Source organism: Helicoverpa armigera, chromosome 11 (assembly GCF_030705265.1).
Source record: "Helicoverpa armigera isolate CAAS_96S chromosome 11, ASM3070526v1, whole genome shotgun sequence".
In the NCBI taxonomy this organism is placed as follows: domain Eukaryota; kingdom Metazoa; phylum Arthropoda; class Insecta; order Lepidoptera; family Noctuidae; genus Helicoverpa; species Helicoverpa armigera.
In genome coordinates this window covers 4,163,187-4,188,046 of record NC_087130.1, presented here as the reverse complement: position 1 = coordinate 4,188,046, position 24,860 = coordinate 4,163,187, and the positions used below count along the sequence as shown (strand labels likewise).

At 34.1% G+C, this 24,860-nt stretch overlaps 1 protein-coding gene across 2 annotated transcripts in view; it reads right to left on the bottom strand.

Annotated features, from left to right (window-relative positions):
• Positions 1-24,860, bottom strand: part of LOC110379525 (collagen alpha-1(XVIII) chain) — a 124,718-nt gene that overhangs the window by 83,290 nt on the left and 16,568 nt on the right. For both annotated transcript variants that reach the window (XM_064036900.1, XM_064036899.1), the window contains exons 2-5: positions 18,378-18,683; positions 2,366-2,414; positions 1,836-1,870; positions 879-1,010 (exon numbers count right to left, since the gene is read on the bottom strand). In XM_064036900.1, coding sequence (XP_063892970.1) covers positions 879-1,010; positions 1,836-1,870; positions 2,366-2,414; positions 18,378-18,566 — 405 coding nt within the window. In that variant the 5' untranslated portion in view covers positions 18,567-18,683. The remainder of the gene's footprint in view (positions 1-878; positions 1,011-1,835; positions 1,871-2,365; positions 2,415-18,377; positions 18,684-24,860) is intronic.

Below are 24,860 nucleotides of genomic sequence, written 5' to 3'. Positions count from 1 at the left end.
TCATAGAAAATGTTTTATTTATTTTTTATACCTTTATGTTTATTCCTTGCTTTCTACACTTATTCTTGGGATTTCAATAATTAAATAATACATTCAATTGCTCTATCATGTATCAAAATCTAACAAACGCGTGTTCAAAATATTATTCTCATTTTGACTCCGCTGCGTATTATGTGTATATCCAAATAAAGATATAACGTACCAAGGCTAAACGGGATCCACGATGAATCCATATTGCTATCTGAGACTCGTTGAATTATAACAGTGTAAATGTATACCAAAAATGTTCATTGAGTTTTAGTACCCAGCTTTCATATAATAAATTAATTTTGTAGAAGCAAAAAAATATTTTGCTCTAATTTTGATTCAGAGAGAAACTCGACGGCTTTGTTAAAATTAAGAACATTTTTGACATCGTCTTAACTTAAAAAAACAGGTAAAATTATCCGAGTCAGATTTACAAATCCGCCTATTCACGATTTTAATAAACGTTGAAAAACATAATCCGCCACCGCCGTCACTAAGCTCATCGCCTTACAAGTCTACGCCTTGAGTGTAATCATATCTTTTATTAACCTCGTATTTTAATCCACAAAGTTCCCAAGACGTCTAAGAGCGCTAGATTTCCCTTGATAATCTCCAACCTTAATGTCAACCAATAAATAGCTTTGAAGTACGTACGACTAACTAGTCTTTTGCATATAATTTTACTTATTCGGCTCTTGCTTGCCATTTTATATGATGATGAAAAAGGTAAAATAACATAAGAACACTAATACGACAGCTAATACAAGAATATGAAGAGATTGACTGAAAATTCTTATCTTTTACATCCAAAAGATGTATGTATATTGTAGTTACTAAAAACAAGCTGTTACCGTTTTCCCAGGTGCACCGGTAGTTCCGTCAGCTCCCGTAGGTCCTTGAGGTCCAGGGGGACCTTTCAATTCTGGCATCACCTCCAAGATTTGTGAGATATCGTTCAAACTGCATCTGCATTGTCCAAGAGCCTGCCAAATACACAAACCATTAATTTGGTGAACTTAGCGTGAATATGTGTGAGCGCTTTATGCTATAGACACAGTTATTTTAGTGCGAGAATATGAATAATCTGTTATTGTTTCAACAAAATCTGTTTTTATATGTCTAAGTCTAATTAAGATTTATTTTTATTTTGTGTAAAGGTTTCAGCGCGAAAACTTCGCGTAGTTAGTAGCTTACCATTAACAGTGTCTGTAAATAGTAACAAAGTACCCTTAAAGCATAACCTTATCTTTTTTATTCCCCAGCAGTAACAGGCTAATTTAATAGAACTTCTTCGAAGCACTATCAAATTGAAAGGGACCAAGATTCTGAAAGCATCTTAAGGTTCCGCTTATCATTCAAATTTTCAACAACACATTTGAATGTACTAAATAGAATGAGCTCGTAACATTTCTTAGCCCCTTCTTCGTCGGAAAGGCACATCATTCACTCTGTCTACGAAAGTACGTACCCTGTTTAAACATTACCGTTTGTTGTAATGCTAAATAGCATCTCCTTTACTGACCCAATTCCACTAAGAATTTCTGTTCACGATTGTGCAAAACACGCGAATTTTACTACACAATAATATCGATGTAACGAGGTACGTGACCTGAGTTATAACTTTCGTCAAACTTGAGAAAGGTAGGGTGACAGAGATCCACCGGATTAGTGAAATCTTGGCCAAGTTCAGTAAGGCTTGTCCAGGAACTTTGGAAAGCCTTCGGATTGCCCGTAACAAAAGTATTTGTATCAAGCGACTACTTTATACGTAGTTTTGTTTTGTTTCATGTTGTTTTGTAGGTACTTACGTTTTCTCCTTTCTCGCCTTTGTCACCAATGAAAACTGAATCGGAAAAATGGGACGTTATTATTTTTTCGTTTCATGGTCATATGAGTTTTGACTTCTTGGAAGCTTACTACAATAATATCAATACCTAGATACACGAGGTAGCTGTTCGATAAAACATGTCTGTCTAAATATTTAGACATGTTATACATTAATATTGATTAAGGATTATTCCTGAAGCTTCACTTATCGTATTTACTTTGAACATGTCCAAGTAAAAAAATATTGTGACAAACACAGTTGTACTTACAATAATGACATACGTACTTAGTCTTACCATTATCGTCAGAAAGAAAAAAAAGAAAGGTAAGTGATACGAAGAAAGTAAAACAGCTAAGTATAAAAACCAGTTCGGAGAAAAACTGCTTTTGAAAAAGCTAAGTATAAAATATAACATGAAAGAAATGAACCTATCGCCTTGGAGCCAAAGCAAAGACTTACGAAAATATGTCAAGTGTGATTGATGTATTGTGGGAAATAAAATCCACTTACATGGCGATGTGTGTGACACGACAGCCAGTCGGTTCTCATCTGGGTTTACCTGCAAAGAAAAAACGTTTATTTATATACTAAATAAACCCACTTATTCTTTCATAGAGACTTTCCTTGAGAAAGACGAACATCAAAGGAGGATGACAGATTTTATAGACTACAATTTGTATGTTTATGATTCCTTTTGGAGATAAAAGCAAGTTGAGTAATGATTTGAATAAATAAATTGGTGTACTTTGGTGTGATTGTTACAATGAATATAATGGTATAAGAAAGGATGCTCAATCATAGCCTTCGGACAGATCGGTGGCCCAATTCTCGTGTCTGTGGTTATTCCTTTGCGAAATAAAGAGCCTCCTATGTTACTATACCATTCATAAATATATTTGTATTGTGGTATGTTCTTGAAGTAGGTACTCATTGCCTTAAGAACGTTGTGAATTTTCTAAATTTATTTTATTTTGTTAGGTACTTGAAAATTCAAATGAAGATAAAAAAATAATGAAACAGCGCGTTTTATTAACGTACGGACCTGTAATGTTATTAAAATTTTTGGCACACTCTGGACCTAAACTAGGTTCTTTACTGCTTACTAAGTCTAAAATATACAAAGGCCCCTGAGTCAATAGACAACGTACCGTGTTTTTCTCGAAAAGCTTATACGAGATTAGAATACAAATGTTCTCGCAAAAAGAGGTCGGGTTAACTACATAGTTCACAGTCCACTTTGCTCTGAAACGTACCAACTTGCAAGCGGTAGTTTAGACTTAAAAAATTACAGCTCACGGTATGAATAAGTTTTTAGAGCGTATTCAGAATACCAAAATAATAGTGGATATTTTTTGACACAACGTAGATTAATCATCGACGCTTAATATCGATGGCTTATACGCAAAAAAAGTTCCTTGATTGATGTAAAAATGGCCAGCTATCGTTAAATGTGTTTTATAGCCTTAGATAAAAGGTCGATAATCGCTTGAACATCAATTGTGAATGTAGCACACAAACCTATAGTATGTGTTTGTTAATTACATTTTCAAGGCAGTGTCGTAATGGTGGCTTTGTGAGGGCCACTTAGATCTTATTGCTTAGCTGCCTAAAGCATTCAGATTCCAATTTATTTATTTTTTGCTATCGACCAATTCGTTCGAACATTTCCATAGAAATTACGCAATAAGTTTAATGAATTCCCTCGGTTTTGGAATTTGATATGACAACAAAAGTTTCGTATTTCAGACGTTTTAATCATAAAAAGGTTTTCCGTTGTGCTCAGAAAATACTAAAAGGACTCTTAGAAAGATTATTCGAGTACTTGTACATTTTTTGTAACTTTTTGGGTCAAGATAGGAGAAGGTACCTACCTATCTTTTATATAGCGAGGAGTTTTATACGGTCGTTCATAATGAAATTGTTTAGCATTTTACGAGGACGCGTTGTGAAAATCGTGAGCGATAACTATCAACCTTTAACACAATACGTCTTTGCTGGAAAACCGCAGGAGTTTGAAACTTTGCGAAATAAATAGGAGCATTAGCACGTAATCGGGTTACTGCGTTAGGTTTTTACAACGAGCTGTAATAAGGTCAGTGTGGATCGTGAATGCAGGAGGAGTTTGAGTTTAGAACTCTGGGACTATGATTAGTGCAAAAGTCGTGAACTTTTCTTGCTCTAAAACTGTACCGTGGATTGCTCGGCAGAATGGTGCCGTATATAAAAACCATTACTTCACTTTCCTCTCATGTGCATGAAATAAAACTTGAAGTGCTGTAGGTACTATTTAAATGTTTAAGAAATTCAAAAATAATTTGTACTTAGGAAACAAATCCAGCATAAAAATCTGCAATTAATCGTTGATGTTGCCTCAAAATCAAATAAAAAATACGGATATCATTTCATAATTACAATACTGAATTAATTTGTGATTTACGCTACCGAATCGTTAGTCTAATTAGAGTCTGAGACTGCGAATAAATTGTGTTTTGTAAATGAATGTCCCAGCTTTGATTGTCAAGCGAAACGGAATTTTCTGTTATTAATTATTTTATTTGGTCAGGGTCGACGATCTGAAATCATTATCGAGTTTATCTTTTTAGGTAGGAATTTATTTTGCATATTTGTTTTTTAGAAATTTGATAAGTCGTAATTAGAATTTGTTAAATAAATATAGGGCAAATTACTTTGGTTGCTGAAAACAATCTTCAAAGTTTTAGTTAGCATCTCTTACAATATTAGTAGAACAGATAAGTCAACTGTTTATTTCGGAAAAATAAACAAAAATAGCTCACGCAAACAAAATCTATTGACACAGATGTATCAATACAACCCTAGACGCGAACTAAGTATATTAGATATTAGTCCTTTCAGCTTCACAATATATCAGAAATAGCGAACAGCTGACGAACGAAGATATATTCTTTCATCCAAAAATCAGCATACAAACCCGCATTTGTGCCCGAATATTGTTACTAGAGCAAAAAAATCGATTTGCATTATATCATAAGTCGGCACAACAAAGATTGAAATTGGATTCGTATCAGAAAACTATTCGTAGGTAATCTAAATAATGGAACCTTTGGATTGTAGAGTAGATTTCGTGAAGGTAATTTGAAACTAATATCGTAACTATTAAGGTAATAAATGGATTGACGAATGGAAATTATGGCTTTGATATAATGAGTTTGGATTGTGTTTGGGTTTTCAATAACTAGGCATTTGGTTCGATATTGAAAATTATGTTTGAAATTGATATAGCTACATATGAAGGTTTTGCAAGTCATTCAGGCTTGCATTTCTTTTGTGATCAATAGCTTTTAATGGTGAATATTAAATTACCAGTTGCTTCCTAGAAGTACTGGTCAATCTGGTTGAAGTTTAATTAATTTTCTAGAAGACATATTTTCTTTCCACTCTAATTAGTGATCTAAGTGTATATCGATCTGCACTTGATGTCAAGTGCATGAAGTCAAGTTGACTTAATTAATGAGTAGTTCTATTGAAATTGTTATAATGAAGAGATATTAATATTTTCATATTTTGTATTTGTATCATGTCCAGGATTTCAGTAAGAATATCACAGTACCTAAATCAGGTTTAGAGCACTTTTAGACTAGTGAATTCTTCGTCCGGTTGATACAGGCGTCGTGTTAGACGTATACGACCGACAAAAAATAATTGACAACTGTCGGTACAAGCGATGACACCTGAAATTGCGTAACAGGTTTTTGCCTCATAGAATGTGTCGTTTTTAGAAAAAAAAAAAACTTATATGCTATAGTGTGAAACCTTCTGTAAAGATATCTGTATACTTATAGAAAACTGAATCCCAAATCCCTTGGTCACGCCATCACGCGTGAATGGCTGGACTGAATAATCTGAAAATTAGAGGAGAGGTAGCTTTACCCTTTAGAAGGACATAGAACAGCTTTTGTCATTTAGCTGCTGTAAACAGCTATCTCGGGACGCGTTTGAAACCGCGGGAGAAAGCTAGTCAAAAATAAATATAGTCTAGTATCTATCATGACATTTAAAAATGTAATCTCATTTCATATTAATCTAGACTGTAATTTTGTCTGTTAAGTAAAGCTTTGACTCTTTAGACGTCAAGAATCCATTTAGGTGCCTTTTGTAATTGGGCACGCGTCTAAGCGTAAAGCGATTAGCTTGTAAGAGCAAACATGGTGATATTAACATTCGTATTAAATAAATAGATTTCGTCTGAGTGCTATCTATAGTTATATTGTTAATTAGTTTAGGAAAAAGGATATAGACATTGAAAAAGCGCTTTTCTGCAGTTTTAGCTGCGTTTAAATGAATAACTGGATAAAAAGTAGCCTATCTCCAAATACGAGAAAATTATGACTATCTATTGCTGAATCAATTTTCATAAAATTGGTTTATTCGTTTCAGTGCAAAAGCGTAACTAATACCTAATACACACTTGTTACCTACAAAAATATGTTGCAGATGGTAAAAATAATATTGTATTCTTTATATTTGTGTGGGTATTATTTTTATTATTTATTTTATTAAGTACTTGTTAGCCAAAAAATATTGTTGACCTTTAAAAAAGTTACCTCCTATTTATATTTTCCTGTTAACTCAAAACCACGTAATTTGTCAACCACTCATTAAGTCAACGACTTTTTCTTGACGAACATTTACATAGATTTACTTAGGCATGTCTCACTTTAAGTCAGATGGGAAAAAACAGAACTTAATGGTGCTTATAAGCCTGGGCCTACCAACCTGTCACCGCTGCGCCTAATCTTTACTAATGGACGTCGGATTTGTTTTGTTTGGCATTCAGCTTCCACAGAAAAAGTGCTTAAATTCGTACCTACCAGGGGATTTTGTTCTGGAAAATTCTTTGAATGGATTTTGAAAAATTTTGGGGTTTTGCTTTGGGATGCACTAGGGTGGCTTTATGCTGTCTAGGGTTAAGGTTATTAGAAAATACGGCTAGTTACAAAAACTAATGTTTACGTTGAACTGATCCTTGCGTTGATGTTTTGGAGATTATTTTTAAAGAGCTATATAAATTGGAATATCTTTCTATTTTGTGATTTAATTAGCAGTAGGTAATCATCAAGGTATGATAGAAAAATACAAATATTTCCACTTTATAACATTAATAGTTTTTTCTTTTTACAAACAATGTATTACAATATTCTTTCTTACGGCCAGTTTCTTCATCAGAAGTTAAAGTTAAAGTAATGTTTAAAGTAAAAGTAACGGTCAAAGTCGTTTTTTCAAGGCTAAAGTGACAGCAAAACTAATAGAAAAATTGAATTTGACCGTTACTTTAACTTTTACTTTGGCTTTAACTTTTGATGAAGAAACTGGCTGTTACCAAAATAAATACTTTTCCTCACACTTCATTCAAACACGCATAAATCATAAAAAAATATTAATAAAAAAACCTGATTAATAAACGTTGTATCTAAAATAGGATCTTAAACGTTGCATGTCATTAAACTATTAGAACAAATGCTTGGAAAACAAAAGCGGCCTAATTTATTGAAATTCATGAACGCACGATAAATCTTCTTGTCATAGTTATTGTCTCCTTAATCAAACATGCAACCTACTGCGAAGGGAGTGGTTATAAAGCGTTCACTTAAATAAATATAGCTAGTTAAAATGAGGAAAGAAAATACTGAATAAGTTGGCAAATAAATTGCAAAGAAAATAACGTTTATTTACAACACATACCTGCTATAAGTTTGTAAAAATATCAAGTTTTGAATAAAATGTGGAACGTTGATTTTCATTTCCAATATGCAAGAGTAAGTGGAATACTTAGATAAATCCTACTATCCAACTAATATTATAAATGTGAAAGTTCGTGAGAATGTGTGGATGTATGTTTGTTGTTCTTTCACGCGAAAACGGGTGGACCGATTTGGTTGAAATATGGTATGTAGATAGGCGATACCCTGGATTAACACAAAGGCTACTTTTTATCAACACACCTTTTTATCGCGAGTAGAAACTGGTATAAAATAAAATGGTTGGTTCTGATGACTTTGATATTACCTAATACGTGCCTAATACAGATTGCAATTATATATGATTTACCATTATTATATAGTTTCAATGCCCGGTAGAATTCGATCCATTGTCTGTTATAATTTCAGAAGACAAACAATGTTTTTCTAAAACAATAAATCACAATGAAAGAGTCTTTTAATTTCCAATCAAATTTGTGGCTAACAACGACTGTTAATGACTATTTTCCGTGTCAAAAAACGGTGAAATTTGGCTGTTATAGTTTTTTTCTTTTTGTATTTTCACGTTAAAATGGAAGCTAGTGCGTGATGTCTATGGAATATTGAAAAGTGTTCGATTTTTATAATTGTATTGAGTTTATTATTTTAGTAATTAAAGTTTGTGTAAAAGAGAATTAAATAAAAAGAAAAATAGGAATAGTTCCCAAGATTCTTCTGAAATGTTTTGTTCTCAGAATTTATGAAATTCATATATTTTATTTCAATATTATTTGAGAAATAATAATCAGAACGTTCCAAAATGAATATCGCAAAATACATTTTTACAACAGTTTATCGCACCAACAAAAATATTTAAAACCAAACATATTTTTAAACACTCGTTTCTGATAAAAACGAAAAAAAAAACAATCTACATTTGAATAATTCTAAAAAGAACAGAACAAAACTAAAACATAAATTCGGAATATAACTAGGGTTTTTATTTTGTAAAACTTGTACGGGTTAACCCGTCGTTCGCTGCACTCGTGGTCACAACGTCCTCGGGTGAAACATTGTACTACGATCGTAACTTTGGCTTGTAACCGTTGTGTGATTGTGGTCGCAAATATCATCCGTTGTATTTTGTTTTAAAGTAAAGCAGTAAAAGAAAGGGTTAAAGATGTTAGTGGTGTAAAATATGGTAGCAGATTTTTATTTATGTTACATGTTTTATTTTTTTATAGATATCGCATACAATAGCTCAACGTTTTAAAACTTTTCTTTTGTATGTAATAAATTTTTCACCCGCGTCTTTTTCCCGTAAACGGACAATTTTTTTCATAACAGTGAAATAATTTTTCAAATCGGTGATGACAACCATGATTTTTTCCTCTTAATTATGTTAGTATAGATTACAAATTCATCGTAGGTTTATTAAAAAGTCCTACAGAATTTCGAGCGACGTATTATCGGAAAATCCTTTATGCTCAACGCAGAGATGAGCTTCATAAAGAAATATAAAATTTTGGCTCCCAGCCATTTTTAATATCCTATACAAGAGGTGAAAAATTCAGTCCGGCCAGTTTTTATGCAGTAAAAATTGAATTTACTTTCCTGGCTTGGAATTCCTAATAAGAACTGGAATTTTAGACAGTTATAAATTATTAACTGTAATTTAACCACGCTGCTAAAAAGATGGGGATTCTCAATTTTATTCTCTTTCGCTATATAGTAGCTTATGCGTCGTAAAAATATTTTACTTTGGATTTGCAACTATGACGACGAACGCAAAAATATTCTTACATGTATTTTCATATTTTTGCGACACCTAAAGAGAAACAAAGATTACTTTAACATCCTACTTCTAAACAATCATTTCTTACAAAAAAAGTGTTCTCAAACTTACCCTATTTATCACAAAAATACCATTCAAAATTACGGCTAACAATAAATAAAAACCGTTACACAATCCAAAGTTTAATTTCCGATAGCATTTGAAAAGTTCTAGAACCGTAAAGTGAGGTTCATGACTCAGAAATGTTTCGCGAAAAACGGCAGGTATCGTGACTGAGTTACATTGACAGTGCAGTTGGGGTTTTGTACATCAAACCGTATCATTTGTGCCTTCCTTTTATGCTATCTTTTGTGCAAGTTTTTTGTTGTTCTTGTGCGAGGATTAATCATATTTTTTCTTGGTTTAAAATGTTAAGAATATCTTTTTATTCTGGTAAAAAGAAATGTTTCGAAACCGACTTCATAAAAACTTGAACTGTATTTGATTTGCTAACCCAGGTGGTTATATGTATACATGAGCTATATATGTACCTAAGTATAGTATATTTTTTTGTAAGCGTATCACGATAACCTTATAGTTTAATAATTAAATGTTATAGTCAATTGGATTCAATACACTGAATCACCAACAATGAACTCACAATATCATCAAATACATATTAAAATACCAAATAATACATCACACTTTACTACCTGAAGCTTACACACACGGCGTGTCACGTACAGTTATATTCAAATAACATAAAGTGACACTTTTGACCTTTTCCTAAATTATTACTTAAACCTGGCCGACCCTATCGCGATCAACGTAATCAATCACCAGTTGTGTTCACGATACGAGGTGTAAGAATTCTGTTACGAGTGTTAGGTGTTGTAAATTGAGGTATTTAAAAAGGAATTATTGCTGGGAAAGTTAAAGTTTGTAGGTTTTCTAATATAAAAAGTGATTGGGAATATAAGAAATATAATTAATGTTACTACTGCATAACACTTGGGGGACCGGCTTAACGTAACACTGAACCAGGCACAAGTGAAGTGGCTCTCAAGTTACCAGTCAACAAACAGGGAAGGTATCGGGCATGGTAAAACTATATAGCACTATATTTCAGATTGAACAGAACCAGCAATGAAAAATACTACTTGTATCATCTCCCCCACGTATTCCGAAGTCTAAACTTATTGTGATTTTGTCAATATGATACATATTTTATAATATGTGACCCCACTAACCCATTAACAATTTCATAACACAACTGTCGCCACGAATGACAAACTCAACTTAACCATGTTTAAATAAAATACATAAAATATTCGTCTAGAATGACCCGTGACTTTGACTCGCTGTTATATTATCAAAATGCATGAAAAATTAATGATTTCAGTCACGAACGCTTTCCGCTGAAAGCGGTCGTCATAGTGATGAATAATGAATTTCTACTGAAATAAAATATAAATATATATTTTTTTCATATCTATGATGAGTTTTTTTTTTTGTGAAATTGGAAACGGCAGAGGCGTGGACATTGCCATTTAATATAAATTGGTAATTGGATATTTGGCAGCTGTTTATATAACGCTACCTATTTATTTGACTATTTATATAATGCTTTATCTTGTCACAGCCAGACTGTCCCGATAATTCTGTACACGTGTAAGCTATTTAAATCTTATAGGTAGACCCTATTATCGAAATCTTGACTTATTGGGACAATACAATTGATGGTCGTGGATTTGTAGATTGGGACCTTTGGTAAGGTAAGGTACCACTCGAAGCAGAGGAGTGTGTATAAAATGGATGAATTGCTTTCTATAATATATGATTCTAAACAAACATTGTGATTTGTGCTCTATTATTTTATGTGTGCTCTATATTAAAATTAATCCAATAATCGCTTGTTATAAAACGATTACCCATCCGAATAAAGAAGATTTTCTATTTTTTATTTCAGTTCAAAACCACTTTTTGTTTCTCTCCGAATTTCTTAATTTAGACAAAAGGTTTAATTAAACAAAAACATACCTTCCTGGGCGGGATAATAAACTGGCGAGAATATTTAGACCATTAATATTTTCAACGAAAAAATAGGCCCCAATTAATCTCTTTATTATTTATGGATTAGAGTGGCTTTCTGCCGCTAAATGAAAGGAAGATTATTTAATTTACAGATTATTTTTATTTAACACTAGCTGTTTTCCCGCGGTTTCACCCGCGTCCCGTGGTAACTCCTGCCCGTACCGGGATAAAATATAGCCTATGTTACTCGTGGATAATGTAGCTTTCGAATGGTGAAAGAATTTTTAAAAACTGTCCAGTAGTTTTTGAGCCTATTCATTACAACCAAACAAACAAACAAACAAAGTTTTCCTCTTTATAATATTAGTATAGAAGTATAGATTTCCCTATTTGTAATCCCTATAATAGGTACAAGCTTCCACCCGATGTTTAACCCCTGCTGCACCTAAAACTACGCCGCGCACCCCATTCAAAGTAATTATAAACCATTTTCTATACCATACACAAAAAATTGACAAAAAGTTGGTGTACATAAAACCAACTGAATTTTCTAATTTTTCAGTAAAATATGTAAATAAGCTCATCAGCTTTCTAACATAAGTGTAGATTGCTGATAAAAAAACTTGAAACCCATCGCAGATTCTTTTTTAAACTCAAAAAATAAAATGTGAAACTACACACACACAATATACATTACCATTACAAACACATAATTTAAACCTATAACTCCCCAATAACTACAAACACTAACAAATTGAATTCACGATATAATGGCTACTACATATTCCTATGTAAATTACGAGTTAGAATACAAACACTAGACTATACTAAATAATTGATTGGGTACGATATTCGAGGGAGTTACGGAGGTCAGGGTCATACGATCCAAAAATCATTTAGCGTTCCAATGAGTAGTTTGCTATTTATTCCGTAACAGACCTTGGTTCAAATTGATTTGTGTTTCAGTTTTAAGCATACTTGGATAATACCTCGGTAACAACGTATTCAACGTTTAAGAGTTGTATATTTTTCTATTTTTTATGGGTGCAGAAAAGAATGTTAATATTTTAATTACCAATTTTGTCATCGGTCACATTGGGAATAGTTTTATGGAGGCACGGGAAAAATACGTTGTAATGTTGTCAGTGACAGTTACAGTATGTGTGTTTCTTACGAGCTTGCCAGCCTGTATGCATAATTGCTTATTACCAGTAGGTATCTATTCTTCTTGTCATTTTTGTATACGGCTGAACTAAACTATTTAGTTCTATGTACATACAAAGGACAGGTTATATTTGACGTCGCTCAAAAATGCGTATGTAACTCATACCAGGTTCTGCCATAAACGAGCTTGACATAAATTTACAACAGCCGTGGAACGAGCTGAATGAGTAGTTTTCCGCAGTGTCTGATTGTGCTCAACTTCGACAAAGACACAAGTTTTTCAGTCGGAAGTTCTTGCATTGTGGGCGACAGACACTATCTAGCATCGAGTGAGTCAGAAACAGCTGTTAACCAGTTCATTGTAATAAAGAAAGTTGTAAAATTCACGCTAATATTGTTAAATGTGAAAGTTTTGTGTCTTCGTGTAATTAAATCTTTGTTAATCTACTGATAAACCGATAGAAATTGGTATACCAAATTGTTAGTCGAAATATAATATTTAAAATTGAAATATAGTTAGTATTTGTCTAAGAACAGCAAATATGTATTGTAGCACCATTAAACATTCAATAGCCATACAAAAAAAATATGAAAAATGTTAGGTCAATTTTACTCCCATATGTTATTCAATTCATGTTTCAAATATTTGCAAGCGAAAGGTCATTAAATAAAATACCAATATTTGCTAGTGAAAAATATTTTACCTTGCAATAAAAGAAAAATAGTACCAGTGCTGTTCGGCACACATAAGCTTAGCAGTCATTAAGCCACTCTCCGCCTTTTAGTCAGGAAAGCTTTTAGATCTTTCTTCAAGCAAAAAAGGAGAAACATTCTAGAAAACAGGAAGAATAATTCAAAAACAGGAACCAAGTACCTGCAACGTTGGATAATGTAATTCCGTGTAAAGTTGTTGATAGAAGAAAACGTGAAAGTGTGTTGGTTAAGAGTACCTGCATACTCCAGACTAAACAGTCGGCCGACTGTAGTATAATACTTTTTTCACAGAAGTAAATTCAATCTGTTTTAAGTCGATCTTATTCAAACAAATTGCAATATCGTTGTTATGCGCGTACCATTCATTTCCATACATATCAAGCACTCGATGAAACTATCGCTCGACTAAAAAGTTTTCAGTGTGCAGTTACTCTAAATCCTGGCTCCACTTCTACGAAGTAATACCTTTCCCCTTTATTAAGGGGAGCAGAAGAACCGAGCTTACTATGAAGGAAAATTTAATGGGAGTCAAGTGGTGTTTGCATATTTTCCATGTGTCTGCTTTTTAATGGGTTTTTCGTTAACAAGCGCCGCTGTATAATTTGGTATGCTTTCCTTTCTGGGCTAACAACCTGCAGTTTTTTACTGTAGCTCTTTTTAACAACATGACTTCGTATATAACTATATTTTCTCATATTTTACATTTTCATTTCATCTTTTATGCTATGTAGCTCCCATAAAATATTTCTTTAATTAAGACACAATTTTCAGCGTGATTTTTGACACCTAATTAGAAATAGCGTGATATGTTAGACAGTTTTTTTCCTATAATCAGTGACAAACAATTTTTCCACTTATTCCACTCCTGCCTAGTTCTAACAATATAATAATTACGTAAACGAGAATTATGAGCAGAGATCGTTATTTGTCTTAATCATCGGATCGCGTGTACGTGAACAAACGATTTTAATTTCCTTCGCACCTAAGTTCAATGGCACTAAACATTGAACAATTAATAAATTGACAAACACCGCCATATAATTAGTAAGGTAATAATTTTTTGGGAGAGCAGTTGTTGTTCATATTTTTTTCCTACAAAGAAAATCATTATAAGTACTAACATAGGGCTAAAAAGTTTGTTTATTTGGTCAATGGTGCTAATCTCTAGAATTACTTGGTCTATTTTGATAAATTATTTCAGTATCAGTTAACTCATTAATGGAAAAAAATGCTAGGTTCACTTTTTGTACCATTGCGTGAAATAGTATCTTCGTTATGCGAGTGAAATCGCGGGGAACCCTTCTTGAAATTTTATTTCATGAAAATCGATAATATTGTTAATTTCCAAACAAATTGATATAATAATGAACGAAAGTTAGTGTTGTTCTAAAATTTTATGTGAATGATAATTTTCCGATGGTCATTTTTAATTAAAAGGGCTTTGGTCGTATTTTGTGTAGCGTGGATAATACTTTGTGTCAACAATTACCGTAATTTCTGTGTTAGGACAAGCCTGGGGTCAATTTTCATGTTGTTTACTATCGAATTTCCAACGATACATTTATTGGTTAATATATTATCTGAGTTTTGTTTGTGAAGCTTATTTTCTGTTTTTATTTATCGTTATTCTTTTGATTTTGGATAACGGATTGAAAAACGTTTTTAATTGATGTAACAAATTTTACAGCTTTCGAAGACAGTAATTGTAATAAGTTACGTAATGAACGGAATAATATGATTTAGCGTAAAATTAATGAATGTCTAGTTAAATGTTTCCTCGTATCACACCTTAAAATTATATAAAGAAAAGTATAATTCTCGGCGCTCAAACTCGACAAAACTTAATTGCAGCATTGAAACAAATCCGAAACTCTTATAAACATTACCTTTATTTGTTTTCAGTTACACCCTCAATAACACTAAAATAACACGGGATAACAAGCGCAAAATCTACATGTTTTTATATAATTCCCGGATTAAGCTCCGGGCAATTTACTTAGCTCTATTACTCGTACCAAAACCATTTACGTATAAAAGCAACATAATTTTTAAATCCACCCAAATCCTATTTGCATGATTACGAACGATACACTTCCGGCTCCACCTTAAAGGGATGCTTCCGAAAAACTAGAGGTATATACGAGAGCGCATTGTTTCAATGTTTACTCGTTACTATTCGTATGAATTATTTATATGTATCGTTGCGACTGTACCTTTCTATGCGCGAATCGAGCACTCCTGGGCGTGACTTGACTCTTCTACAGAAGGGTTCCTTCAGAAATCTATTGAACGGACTCCAGACTCAAAACCCTGACGGACAATACCAATACACCCGCTGTTTTATCAGCTGAACCTTTTCTTGCAATATACACTCTTACAGATCTCATTTCGATACAATTTGTATGAGTTTTGAGTTGTATCAGCTTTCACTCCAAGTGAGGGATTCGGGATAAAATGTTTGTTACCCAACTCCTATTTGGGATCTTGAAAAATGGAAGCGTTTTTGCATTTTAGGTGAAGATGCTTGAAGTGGCTCGCATCAAAGGAATTTTCGATAAATCAAGGAAAGCGAGCCCTTAAGGAAAATAGGTTGAGCGATACATACATATTTAAGTATGCGTACGTTGAATGCGCCAGAATATAACCCTGTTATATTGGAAGCAGTGGAATGGTTGTGCAAAATGCGGATCAAACTATAAAATTATATGGGAAGTGTTATGCCGTAGAAGCTATAAAGGAATCTACACGAACTTCTAACGGAACAACGATTTTTAGTCTATTGGAGTAGATTATTAAGTACGGTATTTGTGCTGGATCAATGTAATGGAGTTGCGTAATGCGTATTCAAATATTACCGTTAAACAATAACAGATTCGACGTTCGCTTGCATTACGATGTTTTATACAATACTAGCTTCCACACACAGTTTCACCCGCATCCCAGAAGAAACTTCTTCCCGTGACCTGATGAGGATATACCTAAATGTTAATCCTATATCAGTCTCCAGGTTCTAAGCTACCTCCCCACCAGTTATCAGATAATTCTTTTCAGCCGTTCTTAAGTTTTACCTAATGTCACTAACACGACTTTCCTTCAAACATATACATTGCATTTGTTAACAAAATCAGTCTTCATAACAATAAATTAAAGCATCGGATTATTGCCCTTAAATGTAAAATTCTAATTACAATTTCCGACACGCATTGGAATTTACCTAAACCTCAAATCTCTTATTTAACAAAAATAAAATCAAATTGTGCCATCTCCGATACAGGTTGCGGTACGAGAATTTTAAACTCTTGTGTTTTATGTTAATTAACGTTTGTTTTTATTTGAAAACGTTCAGCCATTTTGTGTGGCGGGTATTTTAACTTTGAATGTGGAACGTGGAGAAAGGAGTTTTCGCTTACAGTATCTTGTTCATTATCTATGAATTTTGTCGGCGTCTGTACGAGCCATCTCGCACTCCTATTAAGAGAGGTTCGTAAGTACTTACAAGAGCAATTTTAATATGTTGTGTGCTCGTAATTAGGTGACGTCTGTACCTAAGGGTCTTGCCAAGTGTTTTTGTATGAAATTGAGTTCGTTCAATTCACGACCTTGTTGTGAATGGACAAGAGGGTTAATCACCTCTTTTCGGATTACGGGTCCCCGGAAATCTACTTTTGAGGATCATGGGATATTGTTCCCTCGGTAAGTCGTCATGCATGTATAATTTATGTATGTAAATTAGACTTGTTCATGTGGTGAGTATGTTACGGTACAACTGAGATATTATCTGCCAAAAAAACTTAGTAGACAAAAAATACAACCATTTAACAGAGGCTTACCTAAGGAAACATAACCGAATAATATATTATTTTCAAGCGAGAATTTTCAGCGCTTTGTTCCTAAAAATATTCCACTTATTCCGCCTGTGGTTTACAACCTCACGACCACACGTTTTTACGTAAAACCAACAGTGCTAAGTAAAAAAAAAGGGAAAATTTTAAACCAACACAATGTTTTGATAAAATCTGGGGAATGCTCAAACATGTTTTTGTTTGAGGATTTTGAGGGTTTACTTGTAAATGAGTACGCATCCGTCACTCCTCTGCAGCTATTTTTACTTTTTACATCTTCCCTCCGTCTGAGCTCATTGTTTTTGTTTTTCTCCAACCTTGGGGAAGAATAATCGTTTGACGCGTTTTAGGAGAAGACGCGAAAGTGTTGACTTTAGTAAAGGTAAAAACAGACTTCTTCTTCAAAACAAACAAGCTCTTGCCTTATATGCTTTTAGCTTTTCTATTATGTTAAGAACGAAAATGTATGCTTGGTGTATGATTACGGTGAAAAAACAAGGCTTTTCATGTTATAAATATAATGAGTGTGCATTATATTCAAACTTTTGCAAATTATTTCCATTTCCAGCATATCGTCATTTATGCTGAAATCCCACTTTATCCAGAGAAATAAGACTTTGAAATAAAATTTTGTCACGAAACCGCAAAGATAAGCGGAATATTTAAACAGAGCAGTTGAGAATAAAAGCAGAAAATACAATACAAACTTCATCACGTTAACCCACATTGTCTGAGTCAAAACATCCGTAAAATTCATTTCGCTCCACCCATCATTCGGAGTCTAGCGTCAAACAAAGCAAGACAGCGCTTTATAATAATTATAAACTTTTTTAAACTGAAACATTACATTTTTCCCGCGTCAACATTCGTGAAATGAAACCTTTTATCTAAATAAATGGAAAACTGAGATAATTGGAAAAGTTTTTAGATAACTCCCAGTGCAACGCAAATTGTCAGAAATGTGAGTTCGTAATGGAAATAGAGATGGCGCTGCCGAGTTTTGAAAACTAAAATAATAATGATGCCGAGTTTGCGGATAGTATTGTGGGTTTAATTAGGATAATAAATTAGAGGAATTAACTACTTTGTAGGTAGTTTTTGGTCTGTGATTGTTAGTTGGGACAGGGGATCATTGTCGGTTTTGGATACATCGTAAAGTTAGATACACGAGATGCTTAAACGCTATGTAGGGCATGTAACAAGCCAATGATTATATGAGAATTCACAGAGCATACATTATTATGCTTGATCCATTTTTAAAAGCCAAAAATACTCACAGCACGATGTGTAACAAAAGAAGTTCTGCCTTGCAGTCTAGCACTGACTTTCGCTGGCGTGTCCTCATCTTCTCTCCTCGGGTCGAACCAGCCCACAGCTGCACCAACCACAAGGACAGCTCCCAAGATCATGAGAGCCAGGAACCCACCAATAGCAGCCTTCGTCGTCTGCGATATTACCATCGCCATTTTGTATTTGGCACTTATCACCTCATGCTCGATTGTCACTGGCACTTCACTAAGTCCGAGGCTTGAGAGTTCGGTTTTGTGAACCTTTCATTTTATTGAAGGCTTGTTGGTTTTCATCTGGAACAAGAGAATAGTTAATTATAAATTGTGTAATTGTATTTTATTAAATTTTAATGTAGGTAATAGTACGCATCATTAAGATAATCACGAATAATCACACAATATATACATATTTGTATTGGCAGATAGTAGATGAGTGAATTTCGTCAATCCTATTTTCTGATGGTATGAGTACTACTCACATATTTATAGTATACTTTCGGCTAAGCGAAAATAAAAAAAACTTTATAAATTCATAAAGAAAAACAAAATTCCAGCTGTAAAAGTGCAAGTTCTTTTTTACTGCCGAAATGTTCAACCTTCGTTTGTGTTGGGATTCATGAAAATTTAATGGTAATCCTGTTACTGCACTCCGAGGTTCTAAACCTAGGTATTAAGTCTAACACTGTCTGGTTCAATCTCTTTATTATTCATAAATGTTTATTGTTTTTGGAGGTGAACACAAAATTCTTGTGCAAACAGCACTTTCTGACTTCACTCGACAAAAATACGAATACCTTTCACAAGTGCCATCCAACGTTTAGAACGTATATTTTTATTTTATCGTTGCAGTAAAACAACATTGATTGTCAATCCTCTCCGCGTATGGTACTAAAATACTTTTATACGAGCAATCAATACGTTACTGCAGAACTTAGCCGGAACGAAAAACTTGGCGAGACAGCCAAAAACATATCTAAGACAGGCATAAATATAAGTATTTTATTACATTTATGTATAAAGAAAACGTAATAAATCGTTACACTACACGACCGATATTAATCGTAACCAATACAATGCCGCTATAAATTGCTTTATGCAAATTGTGTCTGAACATAATATTCAATGTACCTGTTGTCGATACAAAGCTACGGGATCGGAAGGGAGGGGACAGTCTGACATTGTAGGCAAGGAGCTCGATAACCCAGATACTAGGGTAAATAGTTCTAACGTAACAAAGAAACTGTGCTAGTAATTGTGTGTTTATATAATACAAATGATATGGGTCATTGTTAGGTTCGGGAGGCACCTAATCGTGTGTGAACGTTTAGGAATTTTCGTGAAAAGATATTCGCGTATCGTATCGAAGTTAGTAACTTTTGTATAGAATGCGTGACTTATTACGGATTATCTGTTGGTTTTTATGTTGGTTTATTTGGTTTGGTTGGTTTTATGTGTTGGTTGGTTGGATGAAATGTTACTAAAGTTCGAAAGAAAAGTTTTTTTTTTGCAAAGGAAAGCCTTAATTCCTGCCCACAGTTTTTTTTTCATGATGATTCGATACAATACATAGGTAATAGAACAGCTAAGTCATATTATATGGTTTTGAAAGCAAGATGGCGCTTTATTTACTACTTAAGATAATTGCATTCCTTTACATACATCATTAGCAGTATGCACATAAACAATTTTCCTTCCCGTCTTTTGACAATCCTAATATCCTGCAACGTCGTTGTTGCAAACTAAGTGGGTGTGCTGCATGAAAATGAATGAGAAGGCTCATTACAATCCCAAACAGATTTAGCTGCGGGAAACGTATAAGATGTTAGAGGTATGAAAACGATTTTAAATTGTGAATAATTATGTAATTCCAAAATAGGAATCAAAATCAATTACGCAGGCGAACAAAAATTATGATTACAAGAACGGATGATTTCATAGATTGTTAAAAGGTACCGGAAAGATCATTGTGGAGATTTTCACTGAAATATGTAGAAAGACATGTACTGCTAAGAGTTTGCCTATTTCTCCTTTTCAGAAACAATGAAAGGTGGACGTTTTTGGAGCTGCCTATATTACTGACGCTGGAAAATGTCTAAGAAGCAAATTGATTTTCATACGTACATTGCACAATTTTTCTTTTATAAAACCTTTCGCTACCTACAGCAGCTGCATTCACAGCGCATAATTTACCAAACCAACTCGTCACCTACTTGAATAAAACAAAATCGTAAAGCGTAAAGCGCTTGTCAGCGCTTCCAGTAAAAGTCAACTGCGGCGATATTGTGTTGTTTTCGTGCGATGGCCTAGAAACCTGTTCCCTGTGATCTTTTCCAACACGTTGGAGCAGCAATACCCGGGGAATAACACCCGGAATGTGGCGTCACTTTGAATTTCAAAGTTTTACGCGCAGACTGCAAACTTTTAGTCGGCCGACAGTTGGCCTGATGGTTGGAGAAAAATATTTGTTTAAGAAATCATTTAAATAAAACTACTTTAACAGATTTTATCGCAGTTATATTAATATTATTTAAATATTTATCCTGCCGTTTCGGATCCTTTACAGCATCCATTATCACGGGCAGACTGGAATCGTGAAGTCAATCAAAGTTTTTAATCGGCCTGATACCGGCCAAATACTTGATTGTTGTTATGTGCGTCATTTCTCTAGATTTCTATAGTGTTAATGAGCCCAAGAAAACTGTAGGCCGACTAAAAGTTTTCAGTCTGGGTACTTTGAGCTGAAGCGGTTGAGTAGTATAGCTGCAGTGACGTTCTAGACTCACGAGTTGTAGGCAAGATTTTGAGCACGTTCGTAATTGAAATAAATGTGCCCGTATAAAGCTGGTGAAATTGAAAGTGATGTTAGAAAAAAAATTTAGGGCATCAAAAGTGTATACCAAATTACAATTCTACTCTCAAAAAATATCTTACTATCATCGGTAGAAATCACAAACATGAATAAAGGAATAAACTCAGAACTTCACTTTTTGAAGTCGGTTAAGAAAGTAGTTAAAATCACCACACATTTCCCCCAAAGTTAAACCTACTGACATTCAATACAAATACATGTTTCAACTTGTATAAACTTCTCAGGTTGAAGTAACTTTTCGAACCTCAGAAAACTCATTAAACCATCGGGAACTTGAAACAAAATGTTGGGAAATGTTGCTACACAGTAAAAGCCTCAAAATGTTACTCGTATTTTTCCTTGTAAATGTTCTGAGGACCCAAAATTAATACGTCAAGCACAGGAAACTTATTGTAATTATACCATTTCATTACACCAAAAAGATTTCATCATACATTTAACCAGAAAATAGTAATTATTTTTATCATTTAAAGTAGTTCATTACGAAATTAATGTATGCCTGAATTTAATTCTCTTTACTTAAAATTCCAGCGTATGTTCTGTAAGTTTCGATTGGGGAATTTCCAGGAATAATTTCGGTTTGACCTGCGAGGGCTGTTTGTTATTGAATATGTAATAAAAACCATTTACGTAAGGTCTGTGTATTTAAACTAACAAAATACGCTATCCATAAAATTAAATAAACAATACACATATAAATTGATAAACTTTATGTATGAAAAGTAAATAGAAACGACAGCTATGCATAATATTATAATATCGGATATTTGCTACGACGGCGTAGCACGTGTAGCCGTGACACCATTGCGTCACCTATGTCGTAGCAACACTGCTGCTACGGCGTAGCTGACGTATATTTTTATTGCTTGCAACACTGTATGAGATAAAACTTATTTATAGATATTACTAGCCCCTGCGCACGTGCTCATTTTCATGAAAGGATGAGTGGAATGCGGGGTCAAAGTAACCTTCTCCTTAATAAGTAACGTAGCTGCCTCATTGGCCCAGTTGTCGTATAGCAAGACTGCTATGCACGAGGTCTTGGGTTTGATTCCCGGGTAAAGCCATAAAACGTTTTGTGGATTTTAGAAACTTTTACAAAGCAACCCGGAATCTGGAAGTTGAATAATACAGCCGTGCTTCAGATATTTCGTTCATGGCGATACTGATGTATCTCCAGTCGTGTCGACTTACCATCCCATCGGGCTAAGAGAGCGAAGAATTAGAAACAATCGCTGCCGAAGAAATTATTATTATCTTTCAGCCAAAATAATTGCATTTTTTTACAAATCTTGACTTTAAACAAGTAGCTTATAATTCTCATTTTCGGTCTTAAACAACTACAAACAAATCCAAATCTCCCGTCAATTTCACCTCAAATTCAAAAACAAGCTTGACCAACATGCCCCACCGTAAATTGGTCCGTTTCGCCCCTATTCGCCCCAATTTTGTGTAAATATAACAGCTACATGCTTCAATTTCTGGACGGTATTACTGCGTTGCAAAGCCCATGTGTAATTTGGGAGCGTGTTACCGTTTACTGTCCGTGACAAAAATGGGGTGAAAGAGACTTAGCTCGTGTACCTGGGCCTTTAGATTTCGGTGATTATAAAGCTTTGTGTTATGACCTTTAGAGAGTAGGTATTTATTTTGTTTCATATCGCTGGGATGTGTGCGGTGAGTTTTAAAGGTCGCCTGAAAATTTTATTAAGTTGTGGACTTAGAGTATTAGGGTATTATAGGAAAAGCCTTTTCTTCTTGATCTGGTTCGAGTTTCCAATTTTTTTAGTTGTTTATATCTCTCTTCGTTTTTCCTAAATACTACACTCACCAACAAGCATGCCTAGCGAGGTGGGTATCGGTAAATCCCCCCAGTTGAGGGGAGGACTTTGTGCAGCAGTGGATATTTTTTCGGCTGTGACAAAAACTATATCTTATAGGTTCTTTTATTTTGCTATTTACTTCGTCATCATCATCATCTCAGCCATAGAACATCCACAGTGGACAGCAGTGACTGCTGAACATAGGCCTTCCCCTTAGATCTCCACAGATACCTGTTGGAGGCGACCTGCATCCAGCTATTTACTTACCTATAGCCAAATTATTCCTTTTACATGCTAAGATTCAAAGACAACGATCGACTAAACTTCAATTCAAATATTATCTCTTGTAACGTATACCTAGTTATTGAAGTACCTGAATAAGAAAAATCTCTCAAACTATCACGCCATCTTCTACAAAACCCAGTAGCCCTACAATCAGCATTCCCTTGCGGAAGCCCGAAGGCTTATTACGTAATGCGCGACTGCTACTAATTGCGTAACAGTTTGTCAAAGCGTCCGTTCGCACGGCACGTTGTAATTACGTAGCCAGCAACATCGCACTTTGCATTTCAATTATGTTAGAGCATAATGCTGCATGTATGAACGATTATCATTTTTGTACACAGATATTGATAGTGATTGCGGTGGTTTGAATTGTATTGTGATTGTTCGATAAGCTCTGTTGTGCTCAATCCACGGAAAACAAATGACTAGCGGAACCAGGATTTCCTAAGAAAGTAGCGTGCCAAAATGCGGATGTTCGGGGGACGAGAAATGTTACTAGCTCCACCCTTACACGCTTTCTATGGAACCTGTTGTTTTTGAAATAAATTGGTTTTGCTTTGAAAAAGATCTCGAACTTCTCGTTAGTTCTAGTAACTGATCACACCTACCGTACGTTGCTTGACCTACAAGAAGGCCAGACCTAACTTTCTTTTGGTATCTCCGCTATCTTTCTTTCTTCCGTGATTTCTATTAGAGCATAATGCTGCACATATGAACGTTTATCATTTTTGTACACTGCTATTGATAGTGAGTAGTGGTTGTGATTGTTTGAATCGTATTGTGAACCGGTTGCGATTGATCAGCGATTGCTATGAGTTGTCATTGTTCGATAAGCCTACTATGCTCAATCGCTTGCAAAGAACGATTCTCACAGTTAAACAATTGAATGTCGTTTACTTAATAGCTTTTCATCATACATTTTTACAGGATAACAAATGGACAGACTGATTTTCACACTTATATCGTGGGAATAAGTAAGGATTGTTAAAGGTCATATGTCTTGAAGTTAGTATTTAGGCCAAACATATATTCGCATATTGAGCACTCATCAATTCTCATTTTCGTTTCCTTGTAGGCCATAAAGTCAAGGAAATATTTCTATATTTCTTGCTCACGTAATCTTGATATAGTGTGTAATTTTGTCTGTCTGGGTATTTTTCGTTGATTATTTTTAGAAGAGCTGATCATCATCTTATAACTCAACATCATATAAGTTGGAAAAACTTAGTACATACCTACATAAAGAAGAATAAAAGCATTTTAAGAGTAACAATTAAAATAGATAAAGAATAAATAAATTGATATGCAAATTACAAACCAAATCATTACGTCAAAGGTGTCATTGTCAAATGACTTTTAGCAGCTCTACACATACAGATGAAAATAGAATAAGACTAGCTACTACACTGTAAGATCACAAAAGGCTTAAAATAGGAAGTTTCCTCATAAAGTTGGCGAAACCTTCATCACGTTGTTTTCCGCAATACGCCTACA